The 24848-nt window shown below is 40.7% G+C and overlaps 1 protein-coding gene across 1 annotated transcript in view; it reads right to left on the bottom strand.

Moving 5' to 3' along the window:
• cwf19l2 (CWF19 like cell cycle control factor 2) overlaps positions 1–24848 on the bottom strand; it is a 37154-nt gene that overhangs the window by 11612 nt on the left and 694 nt on the right. Inside the window, exons 2-11 of the mRNA XM_030067681.1 lie at positions 22947–23057; positions 22263–22391; positions 21080–21199; positions 19377–19496; positions 18884–18977; positions 13884–13999; positions 11382–11961; positions 10700–10943; positions 8239–8365; positions 4529–4630 (exon numbers count right to left, since the gene is read on the bottom strand). Of these exons, the coding sequence (XP_029923541.1) occupies positions 4529–4630; positions 8239–8365; positions 10700–10943; positions 11382–11961; positions 13884–13999; positions 18884–18977; positions 19377–19496; positions 21080–21199; positions 22263–22391; positions 22947–23057 (1743 nt within the window). The remainder of the gene's footprint in view (positions 1–4528; positions 4631–8238; positions 8366–10699; positions 10944–11381; positions 11962–13883; positions 14000–18883; positions 18978–19376; positions 19497–21079; positions 21200–22262; positions 22392–22946; positions 23058–24848) is intronic.

Below are 24848 nucleotides of genomic sequence, written 5' to 3'. Positions count from 1 at the left end.
GACAGTAAGCCAAACTCTGATTTCAATTTTGACAGTACACTTTGCAAAAGCGATCTGTGAATCTTCTTTCAACGGAAAGGTTGTAGTTTTACGATGGACAATGTTCTCATTATAACTTTTTATTGCTCTTTTATTGAATTTGTTTCACCATTATCTTTGATATGTTGGTTTGTCCATTTGAGTCTGATGAAGAGCAACAAATTGAACAATACTGTAAATTGTAGATGTGTTATAAATTAAGAGGCTCTGACTCAAACATCCTCTGCTGCCTGTACCAAGCAAAAATCCAACAAAAAGGTCCAAGCTATTCAGTCAGATTCTCATCCTCCACTACAAATTGATTTTTTCCCATCTCCTATCTAAACATAACTTTAGGATGCCCATGTGCAGAACTAACAGGTCAAGAAACTCTTCCAATTATTCCAACTGTTGACTACTGATGTTTTCTTCTTCATTTTTAAGTTGCTAACTGTTCCATCTTGATCCTGGTGTATCTGGTGTATTTTTAGATTAACTCGCTGCAAAACAAATTGCCCTTTGGGCAAGATAAAGCTTTATTCTATTAATCCATACATCTTTGTAAATACACAAAACATACAAAACTAGGACTGTGATCCCACTGAGCAAACAAACATCTTATGCACACACACAGACTTAGCAAATATTCACACATAGACACAGCAGCTTTCTCATGGGTGAGTGGGCTTATTGAATACTGTCAATGAAGTTATTCAAGTTCTATAAAAACGCTATGCAACATCTACGATACTGTAAAACTTCTACCAAATGCCTCAAGTAGCACACTATTTCTAACAAATTCCAGGTGAAAAACGATATATTTGCTTATCATATTCACAACTTGGGCAACTGTTCAAAAACCCTTCCATCAGAAAAATGAATCTATCAGAGATAACATGCTTATTCTATAAATCATGCACCCAGTGCGTTCTGCCTTTCTGACGAAAGCATAAACTAACATGATGTGTCATGGGGCATCGTGCAACATTCACATGAAATGCTGGGTAAATGCTGGGTGCTTATTCTTATTCTTACAAGAAAACACACTAGATGTTTTACATAATGGATGTTTTACTATAAATCAACGTAGGAAGGTGTAAGCCAAACGAAACATGCCCTTCGACATTCAGTTGTCATATGGTTAATGCTTTATCTAAAGTGCCTCTGAAGTGATTATAATAGGACTCTCTTTCACTTAATTTCCCATCATGGTTGCACTGCCTGCGACCATGCTGTACAGTTTGTGTGGATAAGGTTTTGAGGGAGATGGGGTATAAAGGCTTTTGAAGATGGAATGAAGGTAGGGGTCGTGTGTTGTTTTTTGTGAACTCCAGGTTTTATGTGAGGTGAGGTTTAACAGGAGGCAGGGTAAACAAACAGGCACAAGTATTTGTTGTTTATCATAATTTATGCTGTGAAAATAATGAATGTTACCTAACTGTATATCTGAAAATGTGTATCCATTCATATATACACTATATGGACGAATGTATTTCCAAAAAGGACTAGAAGTATTTCCTCCTCCTGGGGACGAGGAAACAGCTTGTCAAATATGTTACAGTAAACAAAGATGACTTTAACAACAGTAATTTGGCAGTATTTTGGATTCATTAAAACTGATGTGTGGGTATTCAGAGGCAGAGGGAGGACAGAGGAGACAAATTTTTGTTGGGGCTTTGAATTTCCCTTAGTTTTCTGGTTGTTAAACAGACTACAAGAGGACTTAAGTCCACCCTGAGATGGGAGAAACAGACAGATAAAAACAACATAAAAGTGAGAGAGATGTGTGATAGAAAGAAACAGGAATAAGAGAGATTACCATGAAAAAAGAGAAGAGTGGTATCTTGTCCCTATTGCACCTTCCAGGGTTTGGCTGTACATGCACAGTTAGTTAAACTCTGACCGGTGAAGACCAGCCAAAGGTCTGTTTCCAAACCAAGACAGACTGGAAGCATCTTATGAGTGAGAACACTGTGTATCAACAGCACTACAACGCTAAGAGGGGTGAAGCACCTCTCAGCTGATAAGGACACTACAGCGTGACCTACAAATTATGACTTATTCTGCAAAAATTTCTTATGAGGTTTTTAGCTTTGTCTTTTTTTCCGCAGGAACAGTGTTGCTGGGCATAAATCTGGCCAACGCCATTTTGCACTGGTGACCATGACTTTCTAAAGTTTTCTGCACTCTGCTCATGTCGGAAATGAGCCGCCGTATATGAGCATGTGTGAAGCCATTAAAGGCATTAGCTGTAATACACGAGTGCTGAGGTGTCAGGGCACAGATATAAGTCTAACTGGCTGTACTACCGAGTCACACAGCATGGAAAACACCATCTCTCTCCATGTTGCTCTTTTCTGCAACACCCCCAACCAACACACACACATACACACACATACACACACACTGAATGTCAACACACTACAAGACATTTGTTTCCCATTAGGGTCGGCTGAAATGCTGAACGGGAGTGGTTTGTCGTACAGACAGATGTAAGACCGAAGTGGAAGAAAGCAGACTTCAAGCAAACAAATTCCCTTTAAAAGCAGCGAGACATAACAGCAGCAGGTTATTTAGTTTCATTTGAAGATGAGTGTGTGCCAGAGACTTTTCTTGCCTGCATGGTGAGAGAGATGGATGCTGCAGTAACCTGCTGTGTGCGTCTGTGTAAAGTAAAGGAGAGATATAGCTGTGGATGTTTGGATTAGGATTCAGACTACAGGGAAGAAAAAAGCAGCAGCCAAGAGATAAATCTGACAAAGATTTAGAAAGAAGAGTATGTGTGTGTGTGTGTGTGTGTGTGTGTGTGTGTTGGGTTGGGAGTGTGTAACTACATGTATCAGGTTGGGGAACATTTATTTATGAATCTCTGCATCTATCTATTATTTGTGAGTGTGTGTGATTTGAGAGTGTAGGTATTTAGGAAGGGTCAGTTTCTGTGATAAAATGTATAGTGTGTATCAGTGAGGTATGTGTCGGTCTGTGTGTGTTGGACATAAATCTGTGGTAAAAAGGACACGGTCTCCTGTGGTTATCAATGCAGGGGGGCATAACTCAGGACAGACAGCAAGAATGTAGAGAGGGAGAGAGACAGAAGTGAAGGAGAGAAAAAAAACACTCTTCTGGGACACAAACATCCCCTCCATCCTTCCATCTAATCCATTAACATGTAAATCATTTTACTGGAACTAAGACTTTGTCTTTATTCAATGTTGGTTTGCTTGTCCGTCCATTTCACTCTAAAATTCACGTCTTTTCAGATTTTCACACAACTCACCACAGCATCAGTGCATTTTTAGCACTGCCTGGCCAAAGGAGGACGTGGGAGTGGTGGGTTACGTTAAAACCACGTGACATGTGACCAACAGGCACATTACTCTTATGGAATGACATAATTATTGCTTCCTTGTAATCTACATCAAATAATTGCATAGATGAAATAATGCACACTTTTGAACTCCATCCATCCAAGCCTCCATCCAGCTACCTAAATAGCGATGTGTCCTTTCTTTGTCCTCATTCTGTTAATGGCCAGTTTATTGGGTTAATTTGTAGCAAATTCTTCTTGGCTGCCTAATCAGTCTTAACGCTTTGAGCTATGAACTCTCCAAGGTTGGAAACGGTCGGCTGGTATGGTGGTTCACGCAGACGCCCATTATGTCTATGTTTGCTTTGTCCATAGGATCACTGACTCAATGTTTTGTTTCATTACAATGTTCAGACAAACTGCCACGCGTCATGCCATTTCTGAGATACGAGAAGCATTTCAACAGGCGCCAATTATCATATTGGCTCAAGGTCTGGTTAATATAGCAAACCATGTTTAAGAAGGAAAAAAACAGGGAGTGCTGCACTGGGTTAAGAATAACGGTGTAAGTAAGTAGTCAAGTATGAATACAAAAACAATGACTGTCCAGCTTACTTGTAAAAGAAGCCCATGTTATTGGTTGGCTGTTTAAAGAGAATTTTAACGTTTAACGTCAACAAACACAGTGTTTAAACACTGCTGAATGTCTGTTGTGTGGATTTTCTATCAAGTATGATTCAAAGTTAGCTGTTTGTTTAAAAAAAAATAAAAATAGAAATTAAGAAAAAAAGGGTTGCTGCGGAGGAAATATGACGAAAAAATTTGGAACAATGAATTTAATACAATGGATCCCTCCCCCAGTGAGCATACTCACTTTCTGTAATTATTTACTGTTTTACATGCAGACAATTAAGTTGCTCATTAAAGAAAGGATACAACAATTTTTGTGCACACTGTTAACTGAAAATGTCTCTCTTTAACTACACTGTCCTGTGTTGCAGGGGAAATTTCCCCTATAGGGAGATCAGTAAAGGTACATCTTATCTTAATTATAAAAAAACAAACAAACAAAAAAGAATCAGCTGGGATCTGTAACTGCAGGTCAGGCTTAAAGAAAAATCAGCAATCAAAATAAGCCAAGGAAAATGCAACCAGTGCATCCCTAATAAGTATAACAGATATTCTCATATAGCATCCACCTACCTGGTTTGATTTCGCAGTTTCCCTCTGCCTCTGTCGGGCGTCATGGTTTTTCTTGGCTTCACGAGCTGCCTGTAGCTGGGATTTCAGCTTCTCAACAAGGGCCTGATAATCACACACACAAACACATTCAAAATGCAAAAATATGAATAAATAAATAAATAGATAGACAGATAACACTTAGGCATACTTCTGCAGCTCTTTCAGCAGTCAACAGCACATCAGTATGAAGCCGACCGCACTATTACACAGGTTCTTTTGCATTGCACAAGATCAATGAAGACATTAACAGACAAATTATAAGCTGTATGGTGCATAGTAGAATCGCTGTCCTGCCACTGATCACACAGCAGAGCTACAGTGGTTTATACTTGGATCCGTGCCCGTCCAAATCACTTCAGTACTAGTGGCACCAGAGTCTGGCACCAGTGGCTGTCTCTGTGATGGATTGACTTTTCCTTCTTTTTACGCTACACCAGGAGAGGGGAAAAGGTGCAAGCACTCACTGTGTAGTTACCCCTCTCCTGGTTGTGGGACAAAATGCCGTCATGACAGTGTGGGTAGCTATCCTTCTTAGTTATTACTGTTGCTTTAATTGGGCATGATCAGCTAACCTCTTCCCATTAGGAAAGCTCAGGTTGTGTTGCATTCAGAGACCCTTGGATAGTTTTGTTTTGCTGTATTGTTTTACGGTACTGTCGATTCTCCAGCACCTACTGTGCCCCTAGTCCCCGCAACCATATTTAAAATTCATTTTCTCACCATGCTTCGGCCCAGTGGGGGGCTAAGTTAGGCCCGGCAGCCTGTTGGGCTTATAATATACACTGGGGGAAACCCTGACTGGAAACAGGTGGGATTATCTCATCTTACTGGCAGATTTTGTCACTTATTTCAAGAAAAACAAGATTTTCACACGGGAAATGAGATGAAATAATCAGTCAAAACGACCCGAGCGTCCGCGAGTCAGTTTTCCGGGGTCCTGCATTGCATTTGGGGGCGACCGCCGCCACAGAGCCAAGGGTGAGGCATGGGCGCGCCGCGGGACCCTGGAAAACGGACTCGCAGACGCTCGGGTCATTTTGACCCCTAAAGGCTGCACAAGGGTTAAGATGAACATTTTTTGCAACACAGAATGAAGATTGGATGCAAAAATAAGTAAATCAATAAATCGTTCAATGATTTTTAGTGGCCAATTTTCTTTCCTGTGTCAAAAATTAGATTAGGGCTGCGAAGCGATGAGTGCTGGTCAGTATAGAGCCTGCTTCTGTGTGTGTGTGTGTGTGTGTGTGTGTGTGTGTGTGTGATATCTACCAGACAACTGTCAGCTAAAAGGCTCTGAGACTGGAAACTGTCAAGGAAGAGACTATAAAAGACTGAGAGAAAAGCATCTATCACACATGCACGCACTATATGTGTGCACATATACACACACACACACACACACAAGCTCTTGAGCCCGTCTGCAGTGACAGATGTTGATGTCTTTACTCTATAGATCATAAAATCCAAGTGCACCTCTGTTAAAGGCACTTAAATATCAAACACAGACACACACACACACACACACACACAGATAGAGGATGAGAGAAAATCAGATTTATTGCTTTGTTATATAGTAGATGCTGGATGTCAGGTGTGTGTGTATGTGTGTGTGTGTTGTAACAGATAGCCCTTTAATGCTCTCTATAAAAGATCTCAATAGCACTCTTGGCATTAATACATAAGACAGACAGCTAGCGGGGGAGTGGAGCGGGCAGATCAGTGGACACTATAAAATGAATGAACCCCTTGATGTGTTTTTGATCAAAGCATTAAAAAAAATTTAAGGGTACATGCAAGACCACCAAGATATCCCCATGAAGGTGAGACTGGTGAATAGTTTCAAAGATGGGCTCAATATTTTTCAACCCACACTGTATTAAAATGTTGATACCAGTCATTTATCACGGTACATAGCACGACCTCACCGGTTTAGTGATGAGAAACTCACGGACATGCTGCAGCTTCTCGTTAGCCTTCAACACAGACACAAAAACCATTAAGTGTCCTTTTTAAAAACAGGAAACATACAGCAGACTCAAAAACGTCTTAAAGATGTCTCCCTAAAAATGGCTGCAAAATGTGATTTATATTTATTTGTTTGTTTGACATTTATGAAAACATATTACTTTCTATACATCCACACCATTCTGCTGCAATCTCTGCTAATGTTGCACTCATTTGGTGTGGATGCAAACAAGACAACGTATTATCATATAAATGCTAAATAGAACATGTTAAAAACACCATTTGCAACCATTTTTTTGGTGGACAATAAGACTGAACGATATGTTAGAAAAAAATTATATTGCAATTCATTGAACTGATATTGCAATTGCAGTATGATTCATGAGTTTAATGAGAACGATCATTTCTGCAGTAGAATTTACATTTACATTTACATTGAAATGATCATGGTGTCTGCTCTCAACAAACATGTTTTCTTACAATTGAAAAATACAATTTGTAGGCCAAGGCTTCTCTGTGGCACATAATACTTTATTTGCAGCGATGTTTTGTCACATATTTTACCTTTATCATAAAATTTCAGCTCCTGCTATTTGGATAGTGCACTTGGCCAATATTGCCATTTCGATAATATTTTGATTAATTGTTCAGCCCTAATGGACAACGTCAAAACTTATTTGACTGTGCTGCGAGTTTCCCATTTTCAAAGAGAACATTTATAACGGCTTGCCCTGGTGTGCTGTGGTGAAAGCTGGCAAGAAGCGGCAGCAGAGAGACACATTTCTCCTCACTCATGCTAGCAGTGAAGTTGTGCAACACAGTTAAACAATCAGCATCACAATTTTAATACAGACTGAGTTGAAAAATACGGAGCCTCTCCTGTAAACCAAGAGAATCAGTTTAAGTGATGATTATCTGTAATATCAAAACTTTAAGCTTATCTGGATGTAAAAGCTAACCAGAAAATTCTTGGTTCTGGTTCTTTGGTGCCTACAGGGTTTTTCCCCTCAAATAACTTGTATCACAAGAGAACAACATGAGTATGTCTGTTATTCTTTTACGGGCATTGCAGGCATGTATTTAACAGATCATCACAAATCTTCCCAGTGTGTTGGAGGGTTACTATTACACACAACATGATAGTAAATTGACAGTAAATTCTAAACCTTACTGGACCAAAAACACTTGGCCATCTTTTGGGCTGTGTGAGGTCTGAAAGGTGATATGGATATTATAACAAACCCAGTGAATCGAGACAGGGCACCTCAGTGTTAGCAGTATGTAATTATTTCCTACAATCTACGTTAGGGCTGAAGAATATTGTATTGAAACAAAATCATATTGCAATTATTTTGACAGATATTGCAATTGTGATATAATACACTGTTTTAGTGGGAATTTTTTTTTTTTTTTTTTTACATTATCATTTTCATTTTCTGAAAAAACTATTAAAATAATAAGTGATGTGATTTCTGCTGGGGTCTGTGCCAAACAAACATTTTTTTCTTATGCCTGGAAAGTATGTGTTGTACGTCAGTGCGTCTCTGTAGCACCACTGTACCTAATTTTGCATAATTTTTTTGTTAAACAGTTTTGCTTGATCAAAAAATTGCAGCCACTGTGATTTGGGTATTGCACTCACTGCCATGTTGCGATTTTGGTAAAGTCATGTTTAACTGTCCATGCTGTACTGATGAACAACTCACCGTGTTCCCCATGATCTCTGCCTTCACCAGCTTGGCTCCCAGTTTGTTCATCTCCTCCTCTGTCAGAAGGGGAACCTCTTCTTCCTCCTCCTCCTCCTCCTCATCTTCCTCACTACCACTCTCACTCCTAGGTATGGATGAGGAGACAGATAGGGGAGAAATATGAGGGAAAGCAGGAACCAAGAGACAGAGAGGAAGTGAAGTGTTTCCCGTTGCATGCATGATATCGAACAATAATCGACTTATAATGTTAACAGGAAAACATTCAAAGTGAAATGCATCTTTCCAATTAGTTCACGATGTTTCTCAACCAACAAGTACATTAACACATCAGCCAACAGTGACTTCTTGTTCAGTGTTTTGTCTCTTTTTTTCCCCATGGGGCCACCCTGACTCATCTTCTTAGAAGCGGGATTTAATAACAATGGTTTAATTACTCCACCCCGATAACAGCAGGGAAGAATTTAATGGCAATCTTAAGTGTAAAACTAATACCTTAAATTTAACCATTTGGCCGTTCCATTCTGAGTTCTCACGCTGTTTATCTGTTATGATTCATTTGACTCAAATTCACAGAGTCACTGTGTCCTCAAGAGATCACTGAAAGCTCGCCTGAGAGGGCCTGAACGCATCGTTCTAGGCTATTACACCTCTCAGAGCCTCATTTCCTTTTGCTATGAGACAGCAGACTCATTTCATGCTGCTGGGGTTTTAGATGCTGGTTTACCTAAACAACTTAGCCTAATGAGGCGAATAGCAGAACAACTAAAAAGGCTGTACCGAACATTAGTACTCTGACATCTGGACGGCTGCACTGCTATATGGTGGAGAATGAAGCAAGACAAAGGAAATGCCCAACCAACTGACAGTTTTAATGATATCTATCCTCCAATATCCCTAAAAAACAGGTGGATGGTTATCGGGCAATGAGATTTTGTGTGTTTTTTTATGTTTTACTGATTTAGTTATTTTAGGTCCAGGGACCAGAAATCGGGTGATAATGACAGTGAAGTTGAAGTTGTGTTCAGTTCTGTGTACTGCTATCTGGTCCAATATTTATGAGAGAATTTATGGAAGAGGATTTTTTTTTCTTTCTGTTCAGTACAACGTTATCATGCCACCAACTGAGAGAAAAAAGGTGCACTGTAGTCCCTCTCCATCAATGTGTACAATATTCAGATATACATTTTTAACTATTTATTTAGTTAATTTATTAATTTAATTTATTTTTATTGTTGTATATATTAAAATATATTTAAATTAATGATCATTTAAATAGGTACTATTTTTTGGATAAAATCAGAATATGTCAGTGGAAGCAAAATGGAGGCTTTTGGCCACTTTTCCAGGCTATCACACTTCTGATCATTTTCCTTCTCAGTGAAACAAAATCTCAAATAAACTCAAGCACCCTGTGCTTGCACTGTTAGTGAAAATTTATGCAAAACACTTGTCTCTCATTTTCTAAGAGGCAGCAGTCTCATTTAGGTCTGATGGTACTTACGCTGAGCTTTGAGGTGCCAATATAGATTAAGGACGCAGTGTAATGACAAGAGCAGTGATGGAGAGGTTTAACATGAAGGAAAAGGAGAAAAAGAGAGATACAAAGACGAGAGCAATCACAAGAACGAAGAGGAGGGAGAGGCTTTGAGTGAGCAGTGAAACAAGGTATGCTGAACAGTGTGTGAATGACTGAGTGAGTTAGAAAACTGATCTCTAGTTGAAACAAAAGAAAAAAAAAAAAACACTGTCCACCAACTGATGGATGAGTTTAAAAAATAATTCAGCACTCTGAAAGGACAATGAGACAAGTGAGGCTGAGAGATTTGCCCTGAGGGAGTCATTAAAAATTTTGGATGGGAAACCTCCTGACAAAAGGACAAGGTCATGAGCTTGAGTGTATCTATTTCTAGCGCTAAACATAGCTTTTCAGACAGAAATAGTCCAGAGAACAAATGAGTTAAAGGCTCGGGGTTCAGATGCTGAGGGAGTTTTGTTGGGAACATTAAGACTCTGGCTTTAAGTGCAGATAAGCACTTTGAGAGTTCCTGCTGATTCCCTGAGACAAACCGAGTACATATTTGGAGTTAAGTCCATGTTTTATGGAGCATGGGAGAAAATCTCTGCTCAAGGTTGTAATGTGACTGAATGCCTGAAATGTGAATATCTTAACATGACATAAGATACATGGTGCATCACTGATATGGCTAAATATAGTTATTTTCTCAAATTGGGATCGGGAACAACAAAGGTCAGGATCAGGATATCCCTAGTTGTCACCCTGAGAGTGATGCTGACTTGCAAGTGCATCTAACTTAATGTAATAACTCTCACTGAGTAAAATTACAGGGCATATCATTTTTGAATACTCAGTCAGCGCTGCAGGCACCACCAGTCTACTCTGTCTTAATGTAACAAAGCTTTATTTTCAAGGCAACATAACAAAAGACGAACTCCTGACCTTGTTGATGTCGCTGTTGCTTTGTCTCCATGTGGACCGTCTTGTACAACAGCGTCTCCACTCTTATCCTTGTTTTTCTCCTGCTCAGGGTTTCCCAGAACACTGCATTTCTGAGCTGGAGCACTGCTCTTCCTCCAGGCTGGAACGCTGGTACTCCGAGGATCCGAGTCCTCATCATCAGAGCTGGGCTTCAGGAATCCCTTAGATGGCCGAGCTGAAGTTGGAGCTGTGAGAGACTCTTGGCCTGAACAGGAGAAAATGAATGAGGAATCAATCCAAATGTCTAAAGGAGTTAGGTCAAATTGAAATTCTGTTGTCCACACATTTAAACTGTTTTGTGTCCCAGCCTGAAATGTTAAGACTTTGAGCATCTTGGCAAATTTGAGTTAGAAAAGACAGGATATAGCTTTTAATATTTGGTGCAATATGTTTTATGAATAGAAATCAGTTTTGTCCATTTCATTTATGGTGGCTATTGACTGTTCAAGTAAGTAGAATGGGGATCAACAGTGCTGTTGCTCTTTTTCAAACAAAGAAGCAGCACAAAAACAAAGCAGAGCCCACATGAACTGAATTTGTCACCTAGTGTGGCTACTGCCTGTCATGCAAGCCCACTAAATCTGTTTACTTGTGCAAAATGTGACTCAGCCGTCGACATGGAAGAATCTTGACATCAACCCACCTCCACTACTGTCATCATCTTCTGAAGGCTTGAGGAAGCGGCCTTTCAGCGATCCAAGAGAGAGAGGGGGGTGGCTCCGATTTTGTTCAGATGAGGAGCTTTCTCTGTGGGCACGGCTATCCTCTCGCTGGGACCTGTCTCTGTCCCTTATCCTGTCTCTCTCTCTGTCTCTTTCTTTATTTCTCTCTCTGTCTCCATCTCTGTCTCTGTCCCTGTTTCTCCATCCCTCAGTGTCTCTATCATTGTTTCTGTCTCTGTCACTGCCTCTGTCCCTCTCTCTGTACCTGTCTCCATCTCTGCCTCTTTCCCGCTCTCGTTCTCGATGCCCCCCCTTCTCCCTCTCCTCCTGTCCTGCAACACGGTACCTCTCTCTGTCTCTGGGTGGTGAGTCTCTCTCTCTATCACTTCTCCATCTCTCTCTCGCTTCCCTGTCTCCCTCTCTTCTCCTCCATCCCTCCCTGGCCTCTTCCTCTCTTTTCCTCCATCCAACACCCGGCATACTGTCCCCTTCTCTTCCTCTGCTCGGTCCATATGCAGCTTTCTCAGCATCTGCGAGTCGCTTCTGAAATTCCTCCATGGACTACAAAGGAGAAATAAATGACATATTAGCATTAGGGCTGTGAAAGTTAACAAATTAACACACGTGATTAATTACAGGACATTAATGCGCTGTTAGAAACTTAACGCAAATTAACAGTGTTGAACTTTGACCCACTTCTGACCATTAACGTCAAACGATACCACACTTGACAGAGTAGATGCTGCCAGCACAGAGCTACTGAATACTGATAACAAACCAAATGAATAACAAGAAAACCTGTGGCCCGCTGGAAGTTTCCATGCAAGAAGCTTCCTGATGGAACTCTGGACAGACATAAAATCATGTGGACACATTGCCACACTGAAATGTTGTTCTGTTGGAGCACAGCAAGGTTATTATATCAGCTACATGACAAATATGTTTTTGCTAACTTAGTGCTTCCAAGTGTCATAGTAGTGAGTTACTACGAGCAGCAGTACAAATCTGTAAACACAACAAAACTCAGCGGTGTAGTCACCATATGGATTTTCATGTAACTTTGGCCCGTCAGCGTTGTTGAAAACAATGGGCTGAAAAACATACGTTGGGGAATCCATCATATAAACCTCCTTAAAGAGCAACAGCTGCTTCCAAAATACACTATGCAACAGTGGACGGCTAAGCAAGCAAGCTGTTGTATACATTGTAAATATGTGATTAATCATCATTAATCCATTACTGCCTTGTGATTAACTAAAAAAATGAAGCACTTGACAGGTGCAATTAGCATACATGAATACAAGAGAGGTTTGCTGAGGACAGCTGCATCACAAATCTCCTAGCAACCACATCTGGAGGCCCACTGGGGAGCGGACCATTTGCGAAATATTGAATGCCAGCGAGCCACCACTCCGTACTTAGCCTCTGTCTCCAAGTTGAATTTCCTCCCAATGCTGTGACACCACACAGAGCTCTGCAGCACAGCTTTTGGTGCTACAGTTTTCCTTTTGATGGGGAATCTTGTTTTTCTTAAAACAAGTAAAACAATCTGCCAGTGGAATGAGAAAATTCCACTTATTTCTAAAAGTTTCGTGGACCGAGTGTCATTTTCTTCAGACTAGTGGGCTAAAACAAGGTTTCAAGTTTGTCAGACACAGCTACAGTAACTAAAGGGGACAGGAGTTAACACAAATGTTGCAAGAGGTCAATTAGTTGTGTGCAACCAGGTTTTTGGCTTTGTTAGCTGGTTAAGTAGCCAGCAAGCTAATTTGGCCCTTTCCTCATATACAAATCCAGACAATCTCTGGGATTTACAAACACACACACACATTCAAACAGATACAGACACACAAATGCAAAATGGCTCCAATTTTACAGAAATACACACTAACACAGTAATATACATCCATGAGTACACACACAAGCACACACGATTGATGTGGTGCAGACAGTCTGAGAGCAGATTCAGTTTTATCACAAAAGATGCGTGGATCTGTGTGGAAAGCTGGCTGAGTACTGATAGAGGAAACACACACACACACACAAACTTTGGTTGACAGTGACAGCTTCTCAACTGGAGACACAAATGCTGACAGTGCAGCGAGGGAACAAAGGACACTGGGTACCGTGTGGGTATGGGGGTGTGTGTGTGTGGCTGTGATGACAGACACCAAGGAGAGACGGATGAAGAGTGAAACAAGGTTTCTAGACAGATTCTTCCCACAGTCAGTGAGTGTGTATGTGTTTCATCTACAGATCTCTAAGAATATCTGAGATGTCAACAAGTCAGTGGTGTGTGTGTGTGTGTGTGTGTGTGTGTGTGTGTGTGTGTGTGTGTGTGTGTGTGTGTGTGTAAATTTAGTTAAAATGTCATTTGACATATGCCATATTTGGACCCTTAAAATACACATAATATTACACAATATGTGTATGTGTGTGTCTTCCTGTACGTCTGCACGCTGTATGCCGGTGTGCCATCTCACCCCATATCTCTCTGCCACCACGTCGTTGAGGCTGCGCTGCTCCCTCTCTGCCTGCTCCTTCATCCTCTGGTAGCTCTTCCTCAGCCAGCTCAGACCACCATCCTCTACCACTGAACCTACATGAGGGAGGAGAAGATGGACAGTGAGCGAAAACATACACCTCAATTTTGCATTTTTGTGAGTCTGCCATAATGCCAGCCACAGCAGCAAGTGCATACAGTATTTGTCTGTCAAAAATGACACAAATTCAAGTGATAACTAACTTTGCTAGCTGCACATGACAAGTACCTGGTCCTGGTCAGGACAGAGATGACAACATGAAGAAGAAAGAAAAAGTGGGACAAGAAGAAAATAATTGCGACAAAGAGGGATATTGACAACAGGAGTCAGCGCCGCTGGTCCTGAGAACCTAAAAAATTTGTTTGACTCTTATGCTTCAAGTGTGTGTGTGGTCAAGTACAAGGTACTTGTGGTGGGGTATTTAGGGATGCATGAGACATAAGTGAGTGGAGAGACTGAGAGCAAGATGACTTGTTTTTTTGTTTTGTTTTTTTAGGGAGTTGTTCCTCATCCAATGTGAGGGTCTAAGGACAGAGGATGTTGTATTTTTCTGTAAAGCCCTTTGGCAAATTTGTAATTTGTGATTCTGGGCTATACAAATAAATAAAATTGAATTGAATTAAAATTGAATGTACAGCAGGTGACAGAAAAGACAGCAAGAAACAGAACAGGAAGAGGAAGAAAGGAAATATAGAGGTGAGGAAAAGGGAGGTGAGGAATGGAGCTTTTAATTAAATCAGCGTTTTGTTTTGTTTTTTTTGTTACAGAGAATAGTTTATACAACCTCATTCCATACATACAGACATGCCCAAGACAAAGGCTGTTGGTTGGTGAAGGTCACTGCTACTGAGTATGTGATTGAGCTGACTGAAACCTCAATAATGGCCTGGTACAGTAAAATGAATTTCACAATCATTAAGCAGGCTCGTTACTTTCAATTTCTTAGCAGCAAACTAGAAACCTTTACTTTGTAGTGCCAGGGGAAAAATAATGAGTCTGTATTAGAGCAAAAATACACTGAGGACCATTGAGGGTTTTGTTGGGGTTTCGATTGAGGCCACAACCGACAATTTGTGCAACAACCATAGTAGTAACAAAAAATGGTCCCCATTTCTTTGAGACTCAATGTGGTTGAGTCGACACAGTTTGTAGACAAATGTGGATCGTGATGACTCAGCCATTTTGTGACTGCTGTGAGGTTGCACAAATCACTGCTTGGGGCTTTAAGATATGGCAGAAAATGTAAATTTTAAGTATGATGAGTAGGCTAAGGAGTAGGAGGCAGGCATTTTTCAACAAATCAAGCAATGGGCTTGTCTGCTGCTGAGGTTGTGTCCCAACTTGCACACATTGCTTTGAAGTTGGACAAAAAAATAAATAAAGTCAAGCACAAGTCTGAATCTTATGATATTCTATATAGTTGGCAAATACTCAAGCACACATTTTTATGTTTGCCAGAAGTGCAAGCAGCTATATGGGGTGATGCTGCTCAGAGGCTGTGAGGTTTTCATTAGGTTCTAGTTGAAATGTGCACATCTGACATGCAATGCAGTAGAGTAACCTTTAAAAGCCAGCTGATAGCTCTTTTAGTAAGAGCAGCGTCAATGGAAGACTGCTTTTTCAAATTTCACACTTCTACTCTATTCAAATTGTAACTAGCTCATAGAAGAAGAGCTAGTAGAGGACTCAATTCAAGCTCCCCGGTGTCCTGGAAAGTGGTTTCATTTTACAAAATAGCACAAAATGCAATTCGCTAAGACACTCACAGCGAGCAAAGAAGCTAGTTTTCACTTGTTCTAAGAACTACTTTAGCCCTGTGTTGCCCCCTCTTTTTAACACCACTCTCGCTTGTAATATCTGTACAGTCACACACTCCAGCAGTGACTTTTCTGTTAAAGTGTGTTAGTACTGTTGCACTTGATTACTGAGCTTTTCCTCCAAAATCCCTTCTTAAAAATGTGTCGGTCCATTAACAAAGATGTAAAGCACTGAAAAGTGCAAGATCAAACAATGTTCGAAATGCATGCATACACACAACACACACGCGCACACACACACACACACACACACACACACACACACACAAACAACTCTACTTAAGTTCCCAGACCCCATAATTCTAACCCAAGATGAGGTAAACAACATTCCCACAGTTTGAAGGGCACAAGCAAGTATGTACATGTTGTTGTGTGTGTGTGTGTGTGTGTGTGTGTGTGTGTGTGTGTGTGTGTGTGTGTATTACTCTGATGTGCTTCTGCCAGCTTATTCTGCCTTGCTGTTAAAACGAGGCTTACTACAGAGATGCCATACCAACTCCAGAGGAAAGTGTACTTACTGTGTAGAGATAAGACACACACACACACAAACACACACACACCTGCATTTGCTTGTCAGCTTAACAGAGCTTACTGTCTCTCTCCCGCCATCTCTCTCTCGCTCTCTGTCCATCTCTCTCTCCCTCCCTAAATCCCTGACTCAGAATCTCTCTCACTCTCCTCTTTGTCAATGCTCTATGTTCACTCTACTGCATGCTGAATTATATTTACTATATATTTCTCGCTTCAAAATTCAATTCCCTCTTCCCTGCACTTTTTGTGTGAGTGCACTTGCACATTACATTCATGGATTTATGCACGTATACTCTTAGCCTGCTTTTTAGACGATTCTACCCCTAAAACAAAATTCATTTGTACGCAAAAGTCTTAAGATGATTCATAACTTTAATAGCCTATAATGTGCTTTACTTTCATACCCTGCAACCATTTTTTCTTTAAGTGGATATCTCAGCTTGGAGTTACGTTCTCGAGCCAGTGCCTGCTATTGAAACAGGCAAAGCTGCACAATCCTGCCCCGGCTCCTGACAGACGTGAGTCTCATTTTGAGCAGAACTGTGACTCCGAGAGATAACCGCACAAGTCCTGAGGTGGACTGTTTTCAGAGAGGTTCAGAAACATGACTGTGGGGTCACTTGAGGTCACCGGAGGAGATCTCTAATACCCTGAATCCTCTGGTGGTGCCTCGGAGGTGGAGTGATATCAGAGGAAAGAGGGATTACGCCTGACAATCTATATATTAAAAAAAAATAGTTTTATCAGTGTAAACCAATAAGCCCTGCTGCATGCTTTGGGTAGTGCCTCTCAGCAGGAGAAGGTCAAAAGTTCATAAAGTGATACACACTCACAGATCACTGGCAAACACAAAAACAGAGGGAATGAGACAAAGAGGGAGGAAGAGAGACAGAGAGAGGGAGAAAAAGAGGGAGATGGGGGAGGAATGATGAGGAGTTGATGGGGTTGATGTGGAGTGTTACAAAAACCTCTGTGGATTCAAAAGACAGTGGTAGACGCACTGTTTGTATAATGTGATATTCGTAAATATTAACAAACTGTTACATTTATGCGGTCTAAACTGCAAATGCACAACTTTCCAGAATATTACAGATATACAATGTCCAACCCTCATGCTTCATCTGCAGAATCACAATCAATCACCCATTCCAATCTGTAGATATCAAATTCAGTTCATTAATACGTTTTAAACTGGTTGGTGTTTGTACACTGCCATAAATAATAATAATAAAAAAATTTGTTGCCAGTTGGAGAGACTCTGGTACTGGATGAGGGACGAAGTGGGGGAAAGGGCAGGAAAGAAGTTAGGAGGAAAAGGAGAGATGAGGAGAAAAGGAGGGAGAGTGAGAGATAGAGTGCAGGAGTCTGTAAGAGAATGAGGGAGTGTATCATAACGTGTGGGAACTTGGGAGAGCGGGCTGACCTATCTGACATGAGGATTTTCTTTCCCGGAGGGGAACGGTCAGTTACAAGAGAACAGTTACCTAACAAGTACAGAAACTGAGTCTGATAGTTAGGGCAACATTTTGAAACAACAGAACAAAATTAGAGCAGAGTTCAGTTTAAAGACCCTGTCCGGTTAGAATCAAGTTTTTAATCTTGTTAACATGTCCATGTGGTGTTTTTCATGTGCGACAAGACTTACCAAGACTTATCAAGAGCAAAATAAGCACCCGGTGCCATGGCTCAGTTTTTGTTTTGAAACTACATTTTGAAAAGGACAGTTTCAAAAAGACAAATTCAGATAGGCAAGGTTTATTACGTCAGAAAACTAAAGAAAACCAATCCCACCAACAGTCAGGGCCCCACTGGTCACTTGCGTGTTTTATTTAAAAAAAAAAAAAAAAAAAAAAAAAAACTCAAAAAACTCAAACTCAAAAACTCAAAATGGCTGCTTCACATGACGTCCACATTGCCCAGCCCTAGTTGAAAACTTTTCTTCTGTCAATTTGTATTGTAGCGGTGCAGGAAATTTCAGTATCATCTATCATTACATTAACTATTAGATAAGCACTCAGTGCACTAGGTTAAACAGTAGACTACGCTTAGCCAGTTATCCGTGAGAAGAATAAAAATATCCTTGCAAACATCAAAATGTGCCAAGAAACGCAAGGTACATTGCCAATAGATGATTTTTAAATGTTTACATGTTTTAGAGTGGAATTTTCAATTATGCTTTAAAAATACAGTGGGGGATATCTGCCGAACAATAAGTAAATAAACACTGTTTTGTGACTGATTGATTGATTGATTGATTGATTGATTGATTGATTGAGCATTTTTATTTCGAATATGAAATAACATATGAATGTGTTGTGCAAATGGTTTAAAGTTAGAAATTCATCTCAGCAAACTAAGACCTATGAGGGAATTGGGGTCTTGCACAAGGACACTTCAGCAGGGTAGGTGTTCACTAACTAATGGGTTGTCATTGGTGCCTCCATTATAACTCATCCACACTGTGAGTCTCCTCCACCAAGTCAATGAGAATATCCCCCATCAGTGCACTGAGGCAGTGTGAAGTGTACCTGTCAAGTGAGCATTCAGCCTGATAAGACCAGGAAAGCCTGTCCTGTTGAGCTCTACAATCACCTTTCTTTACTGCAGTACCAGCCTGCTCCTCTGGGGGCAGACCACTCCCTCCATCCTTCCAGTACGGGTTCAGCTCCAGCTTGTGCAGACCAGCCTGCGGGAACCACGGGAACCACACACAAACACACACAAAAAAAACACACACAAACACACATACACACACACACGCACACACAAATCATGATACTGTCTGTGTCTCGGTCCATTTCTTCTCGGTGGGATATCCTCTGTTGCCTTGGTAACCATGCAGTTGGTAAAACGGAAAAATTGACTTCCACAACCTTTTCATAAAGTGTACAGTATGTGTAGACACACATAATCACCCTGTTTTTTCTTTCTCCCTCTCTCTCTCACACACACAGAAACACACATCATTTCATATTAGCACCACAATCACAGAAACATAAATTTAAGGATGTAAGAGATGACAGTGACTCAGATGCTCTGTCATACACACACACACACACACACACACACACACACACACACACACCTGTTCAATGGCCTGTGCCTTGGCTCTCTCCTCCTCTTTCTGCCGCTCCTTCTCAGCCCTCTTCTCTGCTGTGGACGTGGTTCTCATTGTCAAGAAGTCAAAGGTCATCCACTCGTCTCTCTAAAGGATGGAGAGAGCAGAGGGGAGGAGGAGATGGATGATGGATGACAGACAAAGAGAACGATTGTATAGATTGAGGGGAAAAAAGGTCAATGAACACTTGAGATATAATTACCTCTTAGCGCACACACAGGCATATGAAGAGTGTGTACGCAAAGAGAATGGCAGCACCTTTCAAACATTTTAATTAGAGCTCTCCCGAGTCAGAGGAGAGAAACCTGGAGAAATGCTTAGGGATTTGATTCTCTGAATTTATCTATGGTTTCAAGTATCCTAGACAAATGAGAAACACCATACCCATTCCCCATTGCTCTAGGAAAGCTCAGTCATTTGTGGCCCCTTCAATAACTGGGCTATAAATACATACATACATGGTTTTGAGGATTCAAAGACGCCGGATTAGTAAAGGCCAATTTTGTGCATCTGGGCATGACTGGATGATTGAAGTCACAATGAGATGAGAAGTATAATCCTAGACTATATTTCCCAAAAATGGACAAACTTGAAGAGAGAGTACAGTAATAAGTGCAATAATAAATAAGGGCTGACAGGTTTGTTGATTAATACTACTGACTCAACAACTTCACTAGGGGCTTACATTTCTGGGAAACAAAATTCTCCAGCCTGAACTCTATTTTGCAAGAAAAACTTTCTACTTTCTTCTGTTGGAATTTCAGGACACTGCCAACCTCCCGCCCCAACAACTCGCATTTCACTACTCAGTAATGGAGGACCGTGCAACATGGAGCAACTGTTATCATGTTGTTCTCCAACCCAAAAATGCAACTGATAAAGCACGCTTATCATCAAAGTGCTCTGATATGATTTTTGTTCTAATTAGCTAGGTTACTAAAGAAAATGCAGCTTTATTATTTGTGTGAATCACAGGCCACCGTAAACTGTGCCACAGATCCCTTTGGCATGCTGTCAAAAGCTGAAAAATGTCATAGATCACTCACTGTGCATTGAATATCACGCATATCCCAACAGATATTGATCGAGTGTCAAGCAACAGTATTGTTAAATGAATTAAGTCAAGTTGCCAAAAGTGCTCTGCTGTTCTACAGATGTACGTGTAAATTCTCATGTTGCCAGCTGGCTTTGGTGTGTTCTGTGGGTCAGTGCACATCTGAGAAATCTCCCTACAAGGTAAACTTCTCAGTCTTACTATCTCTGGTAGAACACTGTACAATGTTGAAGGAACAAACAGTGTGAGGAAAGGGAGGGGAATAGTTTACTAAAAAATGAAGTTTGAAACGCTATAACAAATGCGTTTGAGTCACCGCACCTGAAATAATAAATACTGAAAATGACAAGCAGAAAAATGTGTATCTGGTATCTCATATAAGTCTATCAAACATCAAAATGGGCATGTACTCCCCTTCAGTTTGACAGGACACATCACTGGTGCAGGTATTCATGTATACAAACTTGATAATAAAGAATAAGTATAAAGACACACTTGTTTTTAATTGTTATTACAATTCACCATTATCACATTCAAATAAGCTTTTGTTGTGGGAATAAGGGTGAAAATAGAGTAAAAGTTATTTTTTAGGATGGAGGGAGACAGAGGGAGATACCTGCACATTCTGGACCGGGCTGGGGTCGCTCTCCGCAGGTTCAGCCTCAGCAGGAATCTGCCAGGCTTTGCCAGACTTTGTCAAAGGCTGGGCCTCAACCCACTCGTCTTCGGATGAGTCCTGAAAGAAAGAAAGAAAGAAAGAAAGAAAGAAAGAAAGAAAGAAAGAAAGGCGGTAAGTCAGATGGAGCAAATAAGAGGAAGAAAAAAAGAAAGAGTGTTTAATATCAAAAAGGAGGGATACAAGAAAAGATAAATGAAAAGGTCCAAAGCTTCAATAAACTGTTTTACACTTCAGGTCAAAATAAATAACTCTCTGCAAACCAGTAATTGTTCATTGAATTTTCATTAAAAATGCTACTCATTTTTTCTCTGTCCAAAAGAAAAAATGTAGGCTGTAGTTACAAATAAAATAATGATGACTTTTTCTGTTATATTCCAAAACTGGCATCCCTGAACACTAAATATTCCAACTGCCTTGAAACCTTGTAAGCATGTGTCCCATATGAAGCTTTTGGCTCACCTGCTAAGGCCTGGCAAACTAAACTTATTTACCTGCAAAGGAAACTTTCTACACACCAAATAATGAATATAATATCTAAATTTTTCTTAGAAATAAGGCATCCTATCCACTTTCATTACTATTTTGTGCAAGAAATCAAGTATTGTGTGCTAATTTAAAACTTTCTCATTCACCGTGCATCAAGTTTGTAATTCATCATGACATGCAGACTTGAGTATTAATTTACAAGAAAGTACACTTGTGAAGTTTAATTTCAAGGTTTGAGGACCAAAGACATAAGGTAAAGGTAAGGCAGGGTAAGATAAGGTAAACACTGGTGTTACGAATATCATTAATGATGATTAATTTATTAATTTCCATTTAGGTCAAACACAGACAGGGTCCTACTATTATTCATACTGGCTGACTGGAAAGGGTCTGCTGCACTTAAATGGAACAAAACCATACCTAATATCATTAGTAACACCAGTGTTTAGCCTGCTTTTTCATGTCAAAATGGCTGCTCAGAAAAAAGTTTATTATCCCAAAGTCATCAGCCCTTGTGGCAGGTGACCCCTACTGTTTTATCCACCAAAGACATGTTTTTGTTTGGGTTTTAAGTTCAGCCCCTGTTTGTGAGGCTTCCTAGGACCTGCAGTGGAAAAGGGGCTGATGTTCCTACCTCGGAGCTGTCACTGGGCCCATCTTTTGCCTCTGATTTCTTCTTCTCCTTCTTGGCCTTCTTCTTCTTCTCCTTCTTACTCTTTTTAGACTTCTTTTCTTTTTTCCTCTTGGTCTTGTCAGAGGTCTCCTGTAGGGGATTGAGAGTTAAACCTGTTCCCTGCCCCGGTCTTGTTGTTTGATGTTAAGCTGAACTAAATTCAAAGAGTCAGACCAGATTTATAACAATGTATCCACTAGTACATATTTCGTTGCAATTTTTTACTCGTGTGCATCTCCAGAACAGCCCAATGGCCCTACTACATTACACTATATTTACATGCACTCAAGAAACCAGAGTACTGTGAGTGACCAGGTTAAGACAGGAAATTACATGGATTACACGTTTATATGTGTTGCTTTACTCAAAATACCCAGTTTACATGCTCTAGGAGAGGAATCTGGCTTTTTCAACAGCGATATAGAACAGACAGTGAAGATTTATTGTAATTGCGTCCAGTAAGCAGGTTTATCCAGCAGAAATTAAACCTGTTTCAATCTGTTTTGTCTTGTTCCTTAATTTGATTATGGAAACCTGGTGTTTTGTTTACATGGCCTTTAAAAAATTACATAACTTTCATAGGTGGAGTATAACCCAAGTAATAAAGTGCAATGACTGTGTGTGTGAAGCAATTCTAGCCCTTACCTGCTCTATCTGCTCCAGCCGCTGGTTCACCTCAGGGAGCATCCACATGTCCTCTCCTCTCTGCCTCTTGAGCTCCTTCCTCCTCTCCTCCCTCTCATACTGCTGCTTGGCCTGGGCATGGCAGAGGAATAAGACAGAGTGAGCAAGGGGACGGGAAAGAAGGAGCTAATTGGACAAGATGAGAAAGCAAGAGAGTTCAAATGCTAATTTTTTAAGTTGCAGGTGCGCATTTTCTCCAAACTGATATAATGCAATTCTTACATAATACAAAATTTGAAAAAAAAAACAAAACAAAACAAAAAACATTACATTACATTACATGCCCCTTTTCCGAGCAGGGACTCCGAGCCCCTGCTCGGAGTCGGTGCTTGCCTAGCACCAGTTTGGAACCAGTTTGGCACCAGTTTGGCCCCTGCTTCGGCGGTGGAAAACCAAAAAACTGGTGCTAAGTCAGGCACCGGCTCCGAACCAGCCCTAGTGGAAAAGGGGTAATTGATACTATAAAAACTAGATAAAGACATCACTCCATTTTAACCAATTTAGTTTTTCAGACATGACTGTTGACGCATTTTGGTATTCTACCTTCAGATCATCAAGATGAACTCAAATAAAGGTAAGGTAAAGCCAAACCATTTCAGCAAGAACCACACCTGTATATGCTCGTGTTTCTCAATCTGTTTATGAATCTGTTTGCTCAATCTGTGACATTCTAATATATTCTCATATGGATGCAAAAGTTAAATTATTCCACAATGAGTGCACGAATGCAGCCAATTTGCTCCTGTGACCGGATAAACACTATTTCTGAAGAGGTTCAGGTTCACAAATAACTAATATTGTGTAGCATAGTATCATACAGTGTAATAGCGTATGACAAATTAAAGGAAAACCCAACATAAAGTGTCTCAGTAAGATGTCGGGCCACCACTAACCCCCAGAACAGCTTCAATGCACTTTGACTTCAAAGTCTCTGAACTCAACTGGAGGGATGAAGCTCCATTCTTCCAAGATATATTCCCTCATTTGGTGTTTTGATGATGGCGGTGGAGAACTCTGTCAAAAACACTGGTCTAAAATCTCCCATAGGTGTTTAAATGGGTTTAGATGCGGTGAGTGCAAACGCCATAGTATGTGATTTAGATCATTTTCATCCTCGTAAAACCATTCAGTGAGGCCTCGTGCCCTGTGGATGAGGAAGAGATCAGTCCCATCAGGAAAGAAATGTTTCATCACAGGATAAAGGTGATTACTCAGAATAACTTTGTATTGATTTGCAGTGAGCCTTCCCTCTAAGAGGAAGAGTGGACCAGAACCAAGCCAGGAAAATGCCCCCCATGTCATAACAGAGCCAGCAGAGCCCCTCACTGTCGGGGTCCAATATTCAGGCCTGTAGCTTTCTCTTGGTTAACGCCACACATGCACTCAGCCACTAGTCCAGAATATGAAGAAGCATCTGACCAAATCACCTTTTCCACATCTCTGCAGATGTGGTCTGTGGTGTCAAATGTGCATTTCTCTTTGTAATGAGTGTTTTATGCACTACACCTCTTTCTATGTACAGTATCTTTTGGAAGAACAGAGCTCCATCCCTCCAGTGGAGTTCAGAGACTTTCAGAGTCTAGGCCGAGGAGCACTGAAGCTGTCCTGGTGGCCCCACACCTTACTGAGACACTTTATGTTGGTTTTTCCTTCCTTTTGTCACCCATCAGTCTATGAGTTCTTGATTCCTTATTCCTTTCCTCTTCAAACTAAGCAGAGTAACCCGGGCTGGGGATGTATGTCAGCTATCACCAAGGTAACAAACACTGGCTCGGTAGAAACTGTGTTCACATCCTTCCCCCTCGGCGCTTCGTATGTCTCTTCTCATCTCCAGCACACACACAACACAGGAAGCATCCTCTC

This window comes from Myripristis murdjan, chromosome 13 (genome assembly GCF_902150065.1).
Source record: "Myripristis murdjan chromosome 13, fMyrMur1.1, whole genome shotgun sequence".
Lineage (NCBI taxonomy): Eukaryota > Metazoa > Chordata > Actinopteri > Holocentriformes > Holocentridae > Myripristis > Myripristis murdjan.
Note: the sequence above shows the minus strand (reverse complement) of the source record. Positions and strands in the feature narration are given on the sequence as shown.